The sequence below is a fragment of the Dermacentor variabilis genome, chromosome 4 (genome assembly GCF_050947875.1).
Source record: "Dermacentor variabilis isolate Ectoservices chromosome 4, ASM5094787v1, whole genome shotgun sequence".
Lineage (NCBI taxonomy): Eukaryota > Metazoa > Arthropoda > Arachnida > Ixodida > Ixodidae > Dermacentor > Dermacentor variabilis.
The window spans coordinates 58,758,490-58,772,614 of record NC_134571.1 but is presented as its reverse complement, the minus strand read 5'-3'; the positions used below and the strand labels follow the sequence as shown (position 1 = coordinate 58,772,614).

The window sequence follows — 14,125 nt, the reverse complement described above, 5'->3', positions numbered from 1 at the left end:
GTGTGCATGCAATGCACACAATAAAAAAAGAAACCGAGTGTTTTGCCTGAGCGATTGAAGCACTGACACCGATAGCAAGGTTCAGCATTGTGGTTGCACTCCTCGGACGGTGTTCAAAGCATACGAAAGTGTGACATCTTGGCGACACAGCACTTAAACGGGCACCACAAAGCCGTTTTCGGGTCACCATGTTTGCTCTAGATCTATTCTCAGCATGTCATAGAACAAAGAGCAAAAGAAAATTACGAAATTTGACCCACACATATTTAAGTTATCGGTCAAAGAAAATTCAAAATACGTACAAGCAAAAATAGAGCTACCCGCCACTCCAATTCTCACGGCTTTAAGGTCCGCATCATATGGTGCCTACCAATCTCAACAGGGCAATAGTGAAAGTCGGCACACTATGGTTGTCAAGCCTGCTCAGCCTACCAATGGCGTTCCATGAAATTCACATGACCTTCGCGATCGAGTGCCATGCCGTCTAATCTCGGAAGCCATGGCATCACTTTTATGGCTACAACAGCTTCTGCAAGGAAGCTGATGACGTGACAAAGTGCTTGGCATGTGATGCGTCACTCTTGCGATTGCAATACCTCGCTCATGGATATGAGATACAGTACTTAAAATAGTTGTAAACTGCAACGCCATAGCTTTTCTCGCAGTACTTGCAATACCATGCAAACGTAAATCACACATTACACTTTTAACTAATCATCACAGCTGAGCTCTCTTTTGCCACATCCTGTCTATGAAGTACACAAAATCGTCGCATTGTGGCAATTCCATAGGTGCCGCTCAACAAGCTTTCGCTGGTGTGTTGCAGGGCCTGCTGGATATAACTAACAGCACCCCACAGACGCAGCATTCTCATTTTCCCAAGAAAGGTTTCGGCAAGTACACAGTTAACATTTACAATCTCCTCAAGTATACAATTAACCTGTAACAAGTTCAACAGCGATTTTACAATTCACACATTGCATTCAGGAGGCTTTGCCTGCCAAGCTGAAACAGAACCAGCGGAAGACTGCTGCAGGCAAATAACACTTTTGAGCAGACTTTCACTGAAAAGTGTGCACAGAGTATACATAATTTATGCTATGAAGACATAATGAGTGACCAACCAGCAGATGCTCTCAGAACGTTTGCTAGATAGATGTGTTCCACCAGTGACGTAGACTCTGTAGTCCGACAGTGGCAGCTCTGCCAGTAGCTTCTTCTCCTGCAACAACAAACATAGTCAAGACATCTCGAGTGAAATAATGGTGTCTTTTCAGGATAAAGCATTTTGCAACAGGAGGTTGGATGCCCAACTTATTAGTATCACTCATTAGCAGTAAGCAGCAGCAATGAAGAAATTAGGAGGAAGCATGACTTCAAACCGCTAGCTTTCACAAGCCAACTCTCTATGAAGCCGTCCCAAGACATGACATTCGAGTCTCAGCTGCACTTGGCAGACTCAGCCCAATATTTATTTATTTATTTATTTATTTATTTCATAGTAACTTGCATGCCCCATGAGGAGCATTTAGTAAGGCAGGTATCACTGCAAGACATGTGAATACCTAGACAGGAGAACTGCAAGGATAAGCAGAAATCAAAACATATGTTATATTTTACCACGCACAGTGCTCGCACACATAATCAAATATTGTGTAAGAAAAAGTAGTTTAAAGCATGAAAGAAAAAAAAAATTCACCAATGATTATGATACTCTCAAATGAGAAATTCGAGCGCAGCTCTATAAGTGTTTTCATTTCGCGATATATTAGCTGGTGCGGACAATCTTCGCTTTCCGCCTCATGGTTCCGCTGCACCCTGCTCTCCGCTTTCGTCCTCGCGCCTTTCATCTCCTGCTGCGCTTCGCTTTTGCTTTCATCTTTCGCTGTGTTCGTTCACTTGGTTACGCGGACCGACGCTCGCCGCAAGAATGGCCACCTAAGACATGCGCTCTAAAAATCAGTGCGACGTTACATAAATATACAGAACATGGCATGCAGAATGACACATTTTTAGGACAGAAACTGCAGGTTTAGGAGTTGCCTAAGTTTATCTCTGTCCATTTGCATGACAGTGCTGACAGGGAGGGAATGCCACAAATGGCTGGCTTGTGGCAAAGCAGACAAATTAAATGCATCCGTGTTTCCGTAGATGCAAGTGAAACCTAAACCATTATTCAGTTGTCGTGATACACAACTTGCATGTTCCAGCAGCAAAGACAATAAAGTCTCATGCCACAGATGTGTAGTGTTTTCAAAGCGTGAGGCAGGATTTGTAGCGAAAAATACGAGCGATGACAACATACTGGCCTGTAAACGGTCCATCAACTTCATCTACGCAGTGTGAGTCTTTATCTCGATCGGCTGCCACACTGGATTCATGTACATCGGAATAACTTCATTTGATGAACGTATTTATGAAGTATGTTCGGTTCCTGGTAAGTTTTAATAGGTGTGTGCTTCTTTGGGTGCTGTGCCAACCACTCTGCATATTTTCCCTCGATATGTTTGTGCAATTTTGGCTGTTTCTTATAACCTATACATTTACCTGCTTTTTTGCAACATGTGAATGCAGCAGCCACACGATGCTATCGCTCCTATTGCCTTTTAAGAGGAGCACATGCCAAACATGGTGGTGGGAAGCCAACTTCCTCTGGCTTCAAATTTTGTCGTATGAGGCTTCCTCCTAGTTTCTTTGCTTCCTCCATGGTAGGAAGAAAGCATGCAGTAATGGTGCATAGAATCAATTGATGGTTTAGAGGCATCTGTCCGTATCATGTCCATTTTCTAAGCCCCAAACTGCAGTGTCTGTGTGCAACATAAGATGACATAAGAATAACCACAACAATATACTTCGTATTTCATTTCTCGATCCCCGAAACATCCATCACTTCGGTATATTGATAGTTATATATGATGAGGGAATTTAGATGCACCCCGCCACCTTCATGTGGGTGTTTGCCTAATCTGCCATCCCGGCGCCTTCCCCTTTTCACTCGCGGCGGTTTATCGGGAGTGCATTTTTACACGGACAGTCTCCAGTAGTGGCACCTTATGCTGTGGGCCACAGCAGGAAACCAACACAGTCAGCAGAGCGAGAGCAAGGAAGAACTCTCCGGAACAGCATCTGCGCATTGTGGAGTTTAGGAGCGCCCTGACACATTTAAGCAGGTATTTGCCTATTCTGTGGTCCCCATGCCTCTCCCTTTCCACACGCAAAGGCTGACAGGGTTGGCATTTTTTTCCATGGACTTGTTTGTGGCTGTGGCGCGACCGACAGAGCAGGCTCGAGAGAGACCTCTCCGGGACAGCACGAGGTATGTACACATTTTTCCTTTCGTCCACCAGCCTCTTAGGGCGTTGCTCAGACTTGAGCTCGTCTGCGGTGCCTTGCCCCTACTACGGTGAGCACGTACCTTGTGTTGCTCCTTTTCTGAATGCTAAGCCAGAGAGCAGTGCCTAGTGCTTGTGCGTGGTCGTACTATGCCAAGCCACACTTATCGAAGGCCCGACCTGACGAAGATTGCACCTTCTCTCGTGAGCAGGCCCACTGGTCATCACGACAGTATGCAACATAGTCGCAGGAACACTTTTCAATTGGCGGCGTGTCGCAGGGAGCGATCCTCCAACAGTGACATGCTAGCGGCACCTTTCTGTATTTTCGCCCTCGGCACGGCAGCCTTTTTGCTTCCCATGCCGCCCCAGGACCAGGTGTTTGTGCAGTGTGTGGTGTCACCATAGGCAAATAAACTTGTTTCCGTTAACTTAGGACAATACTTTGTTTCTTGCGGCACAGTGCTGAGCGGTCTTGGCAGGCTGAGCCGGGGTGCACGATGGTGCACTAGATTAAGGCGACAGCTGGCGTGACCCTGCAGCTCGCCGAACCCAAACCCGTGGTGCTCAGTAATCATTGCGAGATACAAGATCCCCACAACATGCAAATGCTGCACAGGCGTCGACTATTTTTCAATTGTCTGATATTTTTAACTTTCTGGATTAATCAGACCACACGACTTCACTGCTACGTACTCTATAGAAACAATGTATATAATGGCGACTGAAATTTCAGGCAATCTGCGATGTTCTTGATTTTCAGAAATGATCCTTATGTGCCATGTTGTAAACAAGGTGGCCATGAACAATGTCGCCAATCAGATACCTGTACTCTCGTTAATATTATTGGGGCAACTTCTTGGCTTTCAGTGCCGTACGACAACTGTCAAAACATCTTCATTGATTAGGCACCAAACTTTAATTTTGGTAGCCAACGTCTGACTCTGATTAACTCTGAAGTAACTCTGATTAAGCCCTGTGCCCCAGGCAATGTGGTCATCACAAAAATTCATCATCAAGTGGTGTGGTGCTGGGCTGCGTGATGTTCTGAGAAGTTAGCTACTAATATGTTCATAATGACTAGCTTTCCCTAGAAATGGTCATGTTGAGCTAGAAAACTTTCGGCGCCCAGAACTTAGGTCGCCGTCATACACTGGTATAAGAGAGAAGGGGGTGCTTCCACGAAATATACGAATAATCAAGCATTCAGTCGATGGCTGTAAATGAATTCCAGTCCTTGGCTTGTTTTGGTTATGAACCATGTTATGGCAAGGAATCCTGATCACCGAAACTGAAGCTGTCGATTACACGCGTTTTGAATTTATATTCATTCGTTTCAAATACTTTGAAAACTATTAATACTGATATTCGAGACTAGGCAAATATCGAAGAGCAATATTCAATAATATCGAAAACAATGAATGTTTGCACAAGCCTACGCAATACAACCAATATCCAATGTTCTACCAGAGTGATGCCCTGAAAGGGAGCATGAAAGGGAGCTTGAAGGGGCAGGTGGTGGGAAGTACACATAAATACGAAACTTGCGCAATAATTTATAAAATGTAAGATGGTGGAAATGTTCTGTGGCAAACCAAAAATTTAAGAGCATCTTTCCTACAGGAATGAAGTGATCACAATGGAAGCATACCAAATATGACGCTTCTTCCAAACTTGCATCAAAAACTGGTTTTTCAGGTTGCTTCAAGAGTCTGGTAATCCTCTCAAGCAACTGGCCTTCCCAGTCGTCAGATTCCCGCTGAATAAAAAACAATGAACCAAAGATGAGGCATTGCATGCTTTCGCACTCTAACAGCTTCTGCACAAACAAGGCGAAATTCGGTGCTCGATGAAATGTCAAAAATCTCATCAGCAGACTCACTTTGTTCACAATAGTCGCAAATTGCAAGCGTTTCTGGATTGACACTGGCACTTCCTTTTCGGTGCAGCCCACAACCACCACTTTCTTTCGTAAGAGACAATAACATGCCTGCAAAAATGCAATGAGAATGAGGTACAGCGTGTTTGTTGGTCAGAAAAAAAGTACAAATCTGAGTATCAGTCAAAACATGGGGCAGTATGGCTAATAACTAGGGGAATTCATAGTTTGGCTAGTCAGTCTTGCATTTATGGTCATAGCTCATGTCCTAAGTCATACACATTAGTTTGATGCTTATATGTTTTATACAGTTCACAGCGACCCGTTTTTAGGCCTCTTTACAGCCACAATACAACTACCATTTGCAAGTCATTTGATCGTTTCATAAAGAATACAAAGACAACTTATTACCATATGTCATGGCACTACCTGGCCATACCTGCCTCTTGCGCCACTAAACACCACACGTCATCAGTTGGTCTTGCATTGCTCATAAAGAACATTAGCGCAACAAAAAGAAATTGCAAAGCAATGTCTTCCCTTTCTGTGTGCGTTACATTTCCGTTTTGTTGCGCTAATTTCTTGCATCAGTAATAACTAGGGCTGTGTTAACCCCAGCTGTTCTTGAGACCGAATCGAATACAAATCAAATTAGTGCCAGAAGTTACTCAGATTGAATCGAGTATATATGGAATACAGTTAAACCTCAATATAATAAACAACCATTTAACAAAATTCTTGATATAATAAACGATTTAACTTCTCATAACTTCTTGTCAATAGAGCACCATGTATTTAGAACCTCAATATAACGAAGTGTGTTTACATACAATTTCAATATAACAACATTTTACTGCCGCCATGAAGAAATACAGAGACAATAAATGGAAATTTATGCAGATGCAGATGCAGATGGTCAAATGATTGAACGACAAGCGGTTGCTTGCAAACGCACCCCTCAAATCACACACTGCACAACCAAGAGCGACTGCCGAGGCAGAGCAGTGTCATGTTCCATGTAAAGTCCAAGTGTGATAAAATCCTCCATTAAAAATTTTTTTCAGGGCGAGTTGGTGCATACTTGACAAAAAAATAGTAAAAGCGCAAACACATGCATCCACAAAGTAACAAGGACGAGACACAAGCGCAGACGCAGCGCTTGCATTTCGTCCTTGTTACTTTGTGGATGCATGTGTTCGCGCTGTTACAATTTTTATGTCAAGCGATAAAATCCTAACGCACCCCATGCGCTGTATGCTTTCGCTGCAAGTGAACACTCGCAAGGGCAAGCCGAGAAGGATGGTCGTTTGACGAGCGCCGTCTTCCCGCACGAGAAAAGGGAGAGGGAGAGGAGTGAGCTTGGGATAACGCGATCAAGCGCACGCAAGGGGCGGGAGCAGGGGGCAAGCTTGCGTGCCTGTAAGCGCGGCCGAGTGCATACGCCGCCACACACCTTGCTTTAGAGGTAATCTGCCGCGTGAGCAAAGACTGGGTGTGCCGAGACGGCGTGGCATCATGTAAGCTGTCTTCCCGCACATTTAGTATTGCAGATTGCATAATCTCGAGTTTCAGTGACCCATTGGAGCAAGAGGCAGACGAAGCGTTCGCTCCTCACTGCCGGTGCTTTTCATGATAGCATCGTCCCAGCGTGGGCGACACTATCAGCCGCGGGTGCAGAATGCACGCAAAAGTGTGACTGGCTTCGCTTCATTTGTACTGCCAATGTGAAGGTATCGTTGACAGGCATGAAACCGTATCATTCGTCACAGACTTGCAAATTCATCAAAATGAATTGTTTGCTCATTCAGATTTGCATTTTTCGACTGCCCGATAATTCGGAAAATTCTGCGGCCCCTTTCTTCAATTGGCAGCTGTACTTACTTGCATAAAAGGTCGAATTTCAATATAATTAAATTTCTATATAATAAAGCAAATTGCTCATTTTACCCACTTCGTTATATCTAGGTCTAACTGTATTTATGCATACTTGTTTTGTTTTTCGTGCCAATTTCAAATATTTTGATTCTTGTGCACCTCAATTATTGCACAAGTAAATAAAAACAATTAAATATCACATACTATTGTGAGAAAGTAGGAAAATAAAATTTTAATTTTAATGCATGGTCCATAGCCAAAAAGGTTAAGAGTGCAATAATGCAAGCTTTTCTAAATAGTGATGAATATAAGTTCCAGTATAGTACATTGAAGTTCATTTTTTGTAATGTGGAAATAACGCAGCATGAAAAAGGAAAATAATTAAATTTTGCAGCCAGAACTTCAAAGTCTGCTTGCATTATAAGACTTATCATGCATGCAGCTTTCTACTGCAAAAAAAAAAATTTGATTCTATCTGCTATGGGTGCTGAGATATAAATGCTGGCTGACTGCAAAAGTAAAAAAATTTGATCGAGAAAATCGCAAATAAGCAACTTGGGATAGGACGGACATGGGTATATGGAGTTAATTTCATTATTCCTTGACCAAAGTAGTCATACGTGAAGCAAGATACTTTACAGATTAGCGCAAAAAGAGATATATTTAGAAATTGTGAGTTTTAAAGATTTGATCTTTTTGTGATTTTTGGCCTCCTAGGACCAGGCTGCCCCTTTAACTGTATTTCTACACATTATAACACTACACATTATAAAGCAATCTTTATTAAAAGCACAAAGGGAGCATTAGGAACAACTAAGCGAATTGTCCACAAACTCGGGGCTCTTCAGAGCACATGCACTCATGCATTACCATATATATACATATATATATATATATATATATATATATATATATATATGTGTGTGTGTGTGTGCGTATATATAAAGTTTATAGAGGTAATGTTTCGGGCCAATCAATATCTGTGTATACCTTCATGACCAAACCAGACATGAACGTAGGATTCAGCCAATGCCAGAGTGATAAAAAAAGTTTAACGCCCTTCCACTACATTGAAGAGGGGTGTAAGCGAAGCTCGAGATCCACGCCTCTTCGCTGTCGTAACGCCTCGGCTTCGCGCTACCTCACGGCGAGGTCGGCATGTCGACGACTAGCCCTGTCTCAAGCGAGTTCTCGGCGGCATTTATCAAACGCCGCCTGTTCTTCGGCCAAACGCACGATGTGCAGCCCACTTCCACTGCCGTTCCTATAATGCAGCCTGCTCTTTGGCCTGAACTGGCGGGAAACAGCAGGCACGAGGCAAGCAAACACCCAATCACACCGTTTCCCTCCTTGGGGACGCGTGCGATAGGCTTGTGTCTTGAAATGCATCTACCTTTTTATACATATAAAACACCGCTTTAAAGGTTCCGTGTGATCAACTGACAGTGGCTGAATTGGTTAGCGTGGTGGTCTCTGTGATGTGTGGCGTGCGACATGGTGCGGTGATCGGGACGGACAGGAACAGACGACAAGGAGTGCGCGCGCCGAGGCGAATTCCGTGCTGGAAGGAGAAAAATGACAATGCCGAAGAGCGTCCGGCACGTGAACGCGCGGCGCAAGAAAAGCAACTAAAAGAAGAAAAGCCAACCAATTAGGAAAGACCACGGGGCGTCAGGCAGCCAATCGGAGAATGCCTAATCGGCCAGAGAGATGAAAAAGCGTGGTGCACGGGGAGACGCAGGGGAGCCGCTGGGAGAGTTTCAGGAAGCGACGCCAGGAGGAGGTCAACCACTGGACCGGGAGTTGAAGACGGGCCGTCGGGTTCCGGACCCGAGCCATCAGGACTTCACCCGACCGGGGCCTCTTGCCAGCCCGTTCCTGTGCGTCGCCAGCCTACCCGAGCGTGCCGCCAGCTGGTCAAGGCCGGCGAGCTTCTGCGCCCGTGGGCAGGACGACAGCAGTCGGGCTACGGGCCCGAGTTCTACGCCCAGCTGCCCGGCCAGAACGCCGCCCCCGTCTGTCGTGCCGCCTGCTGCCCGAAGCCGGCGTCCGAGCTTCTGTGCCCGTGGGCAGGACAAGACCAATCGGGCTATGGGCTCGAGCTCTACGCCCAGCTGCCCGGCCAGAATGCCGCCACCGTCTGCTTGTGCCGCCAAGCCGCCTGCTTTACCTCTCCAAGCCAGAGCTGGCGCGCTCCGGTCGCCCGGCCAACCCACTTACACCACGACCTTTGGTGAGACTGGCACAACTCCTTTCATCAGCTTTTCGCCGCGTCGAGACTGTTATGTGTCCCTGCCGTCGTGGCAAGCCCGGACTCGCGCACTAGTTAACTTCTTACTAGCCCCAACTGTGTTTCTTACTGCCGTGATGTCTATTTGAGCGTTTCTTTTATGTTTTCTATTTTCTTCTATTTATTTTAAGCCTTTTTTAGTTCCATTAAAAGTTTGTGTGTGTGTTCGAAACCAACGGCTTTGTCCTCAATTGGGTTCTCGAAGGCTCCGCCTAAGAGAACCGTCAGAACCTCTGAGTGCACGAACCTTTGTCCCCAATTGGGCATCACAGTCTCGCAACCTGGAGGTCGGTGGTTCGAATCCGCAGCCCGACATGCAATTTTTATTTTCGTGTGGCTTGGTTTTTTTCGTACGGCACCAGCACGGATGCCGACACAAGTGAGGCAATACAAGCTGCGCTTGAAAAATACAATTTTCCCCCTAGTTCAAATGGTTGCAGCAGATGGTGCTGCTACTGGATAAAGTATGCCACAATGAAAGGTATTCCAATTTAACCTGATAAGAGGACACAGGTAGAAAAGCTAGTACAGTAAAACCTCGTTAAACCGTACCCACCTAAACAGTAGTTTCGTTTTAAAAGCAGTAAAACCAAATCTCTGACTCAGCAGCCATTAACATAATGTGTTTTGTATCCGCATAAACCGTACCAGCTCATTGCGTACGTATCGCTTAACACATAGTGTTTCCATCCTTCATCGTGCGATCACAGTGGTGCATCGTCCCCATCGGGCGGGCCGGCAGAACAACAAGCCTCAGAGATTAGAACAACAGCCTCCAAGCGCCCTGTGCGTGTGCACGTGAAGCCACGTCAACTTCCCTTCAGCACCATGCCAGAGAGCGTTGTCAAGCCTGTGGCATGTGGAGTGTTTCGCGTCCAAGCCTTGAGGTGGTGCCACCATCAAAACGACAACAGCGCACCACCGGCAATGGTAATCAAAGCGCCAGCTAAGCCTTTATTATGTAAACTTAATTTGCAATGCTTCAAAACAATATGTACGCAAAAACGTTTCATCTTAAATTATAAACTTTTTGAAGCAAATTCACCTTGAATGGTGAAAAGTTTTATATCGTGACTTCTCCAATGGGTAACTGCAAGAGAGAGAGCAGGCATTATGGACCAGAAGACAAACAGTCGCGACAGAATTCGCCCTTGTGAAAGCTATGTGTTTATGCTCAAATCAAGCTGCAGTTTATTAATATTGTGAACGAAGTGGCATGACGTCTCCAGCTACAAAAGTGGAGGGACTTTGGTAACATACCAACGTGTAACGGCTCTATGTAGTTGGATGTATTTCTTCATTGAGCGACGGACAGCTTGCGTTCACCAGAAATGTGTGGTGAGTCTGTACATACATATTTTTGCACATGAACAATTATGCATGTTATGCTCCAGTATATCTTCTGAAACACTATTCATGTGCCTTTTATTTCATGTAAACATAGATGCTGTTACAATAAAGCTGTTTATTTGCAGCCAGTTGGTGTGATTGGTGAGCATTGTGACTTCGCTCAGCCTATGCAGCAGCACCAACCTTCAAAATATGTGTGTGTGTGTGTGTGCGCGCGTGTCCGACGCAAACAGGAGGTTGCGGACGTGGGACAGCATGGTCGCTCGAACACTGCTTATATTCTTCATCTTTCTCCTTCTCTTCTAGTGCACCGTACCAACCTTGTGTGATTCGCCACACGCTTCCCCTCCACCCGAGAATGGTGCGAGCAATATGCAACATACGAGGGAACTAGGAGACAGTGATAAATGAAAAAATAAAGATGTGCAGTTAGTCCAATGTCCCACGATAGTTCTGTAACCTCATCGGCTTCATAGAAAAGTGCAGCTGTTCGACCACCTCTACCATAGCTCTGGTGGGCGAGGCTGGCTGTAGTGTCCAGGGCGACATACGAGTGCCCCGCACATGAATACAGCTAGTGTCACAGCATGTGCTCTGGTCTCAAATGAATGAGGCAGGGGCGCCACGTAGCATCGGTAAATCAGTTTATGCTTGATGTCTTTAGCGACCGAATGGCACATGGTGTGGCCTATATTTGTTTCATGTCTGTTATTCGTCATGTTCGTTTGACTTCAGTCCACTTGTCGCAGATGGCAGACATGTGCTGCTGCTCGCTTGAATAGTTGTTGGACTATCTTGCTCGAAAATGGTCCGTATCCTTTGAATCGTATAGTGTGGCGTCGCCGTTGAAGTCCTTGGCGTAGGTCCAGTCTTGATCGCTGCCAAAGCCATCCTCGGCGACGGTTCTTGCTGGGAAAATGGCCTATTTGTTGTGTTTGGCTCCGGTTGAGTGGAATTTTGCAATGACGTCTTTCTTGTTGTCGCATCTGTGCTTTAGGCAACGCTCTTTGTCGTCGTCTGTGGTGAAGTCGTCGCCGAGATAGTCGAGGTCGATCTCGGAGTGGCTGATTTAGATCTTTCTGATGGGGCTGCGATAGCCGATGCTGTAGCACTGATGCAGGAATAAGCCTGGTATCTGTTTGGCATATTTGTGTCACCAGTGACTGGCTACTGACACACTGCTTGCTTTCCTGTGGCTTGTCTGATGGTAAAAGCATTGTGCCAGGCTTCACAGAAGTCTCTTCTGAGGCTGCTGCAACGACATGACGAATGGGTGCTTCAATAATTCCGTAGTGCGTGATGCTGCTTTGCGTGTGCGACGTTTCTACGACGTTTCGAAGTGGTGTGGTCTCCTAATGTACGTGGTTCATCCATTGCTGCTGAAATTACATTGCCTTCAGTGTAAAATGAGCACTCGTTGGTGGTTTCCCACTGACCTATCGTCAGAAAGCAAGTCAAATTCGCTCCATCTGAATAAATAATAGTTGCACTTGAGGTGCGGCATTGTCTTAGAGCCATGTAAGTGTCACATGACGTGAAACCCGGTGGTGGGCAACGCGCATAAGAAAACGTTGTGAACGCGTCAGATGGTTCAAGGACATAATTCCTGCGGCATGTTGAGGGCGTAGATGGTGATGAAAGCTCTGCGGTAGTCATCATCATGCTAGACAAGCACATGTGCATCGTCTTTTCGCGAGCATCATGACATGGAAAACTCATCGATGGTCTACTCATACGAGGCTTTGTCTGGCACTGATGCTGATTGCTAAGTGGAGGTTGCGGGTGACTGCGGCGACACAGTTGAAATTTCTCTAGCTGTTAGATAATGGAGGGGTCTGCAATGTATAAGTGAAATCGATTGATCATCTCTTCCTTGATTTTCTCCCACAATTCGTTGTTTTCAAAGATATGTGTGAGGTAGAACCAAAATGCCTCACCGGTAACGTAGTCATTGAAGTAGGTGATCATATCACGTTCCGACCATGATGCAGCGGATGCATGGAGCTTGAAGAGGTGGAGCCAGTCTTCCACAGGCCCATTGTTTGCTGATCCGGTGTACTTGGGTATGTCCAAGGCTTACGGTGATGCAGTCATGATGCTGGTCGGATGTGGGTGGTGGTGGAGCTGTGCACTCTGGGTTCACGCCACGGTGTTCAGTACTTGCATGACAATGTGGGGCTAATAAGGTGGCTGCCAGGTCTTTATCCTGTCGACTTGTGTCGACGCAAGCAGGAGATTGTGGACGGAGACAAACATGGTCCCCCGAACACTGACTTTATGCTTCGTCTTCCTCCTTCTCTTCTAGTGCACCATACCGTCCTTGTGTGATTCAACACACACTTTATATATATATATATGTCTTATTTGCACGAGGTAAAATTAGGATAAACCCGGCCAAAGCATGTGGGAAGCGCAACAGGAATAACAGAAGCAGACGACGCCAGCGTCGGTCGTCTGTTGTGCAGTGCTCCTCACAAGCGTCATTGTGCTTTCGATACGCATTTAACTTTCAAAGCAACTAGAAGTTATTCAGACGTCGCCTGTCGTTTTTAAATTTAAACTGTAAGTGAATAATATTCAAAACGTTATCTATTATTAGTAAGTAAACATTTTTCTGGTATCAGTGCAACTACTGTTAGAAACCAGGCGGCACTAGCATTGCCTGCGAAGACCAGCCCCATTGGTCCTACGGGAATGTCACGGGCTTGGGGTTGTGGCGTCGTGCAAGCTGGGACTCGCATCGTGCCGAAGCTCGCATAAAAAAATGCCGGGTGCACAGCATAGAAGAAAAATTGGACATTGTTCATGCTATCGAACGTGACATGAAGAAGTCGGCACAGGTACGCGACAGGGATCTATTGTTGACTACAGTGTGCGGCATTTGGAATGCGAAGTTGCTTGGCAACCCTGCTGCGACCACGAAGAGATGTCAGCTACGAGGTTCGAATTTTCACCATCGTTGCCTCTGTTGTTGCTGAAGTGTCACCTAACGACAGTGCTAAGGACGACGTGGAAAGCGACGACACGGAAAGCGACAACACGGGCGATTCAGGCCTGACAGTGGCAGAAGCTGCATGTTACGTCAGCCTCATATATACAATCGTTGCAATGAGAACAGCACTCCACTATGAAAAAGGCGCCCTGCGACTTCTGCAGTGCTACCGCGTGCATGCATGGAGAATATGCAACGCCAACGAGGAATCTGCCATGCGAGTGTTTGCTTAGAAGAGGGGACTGGCTGAAAAGCTGGCTGGCAGCTTCAGTAAGATGCCGCTGTCATTGCTGCTAGGCCGCGGTGGCATCAAACACACTTTTGTCGCGCCAAGTCAATAAATACTGTATGTTTCTGCCCTTTCGTTGCACTCTCTTCCACTCTCTCCAAGTTCTGTTTTTGACAGG

General features: G+C 45.9%; 1 protein-coding gene across 1 annotated transcript in view; it reads right to left on the bottom strand.

The window, feature by feature from the left end:
- The window catches only part of LOC142579210 (uncharacterized), a 50,468-nt gene that overhangs the window by 16,665 nt on the left and 19,678 nt on the right, over positions 1–14,125 (bottom strand). The window contains exons 13-15 of the mRNA XM_075689194.1: positions 5,215–5,322; positions 4,984–5,091; positions 1,125–1,222 (exon numbers count right to left, since the gene is read on the bottom strand). Of these exons, the coding sequence (XP_075545309.1) occupies positions 1,125–1,222; positions 4,984–5,091; positions 5,215–5,322 (314 nt within the window). The remainder of the gene's footprint in view (positions 1–1,124; positions 1,223–4,983; positions 5,092–5,214; positions 5,323–14,125) is intronic.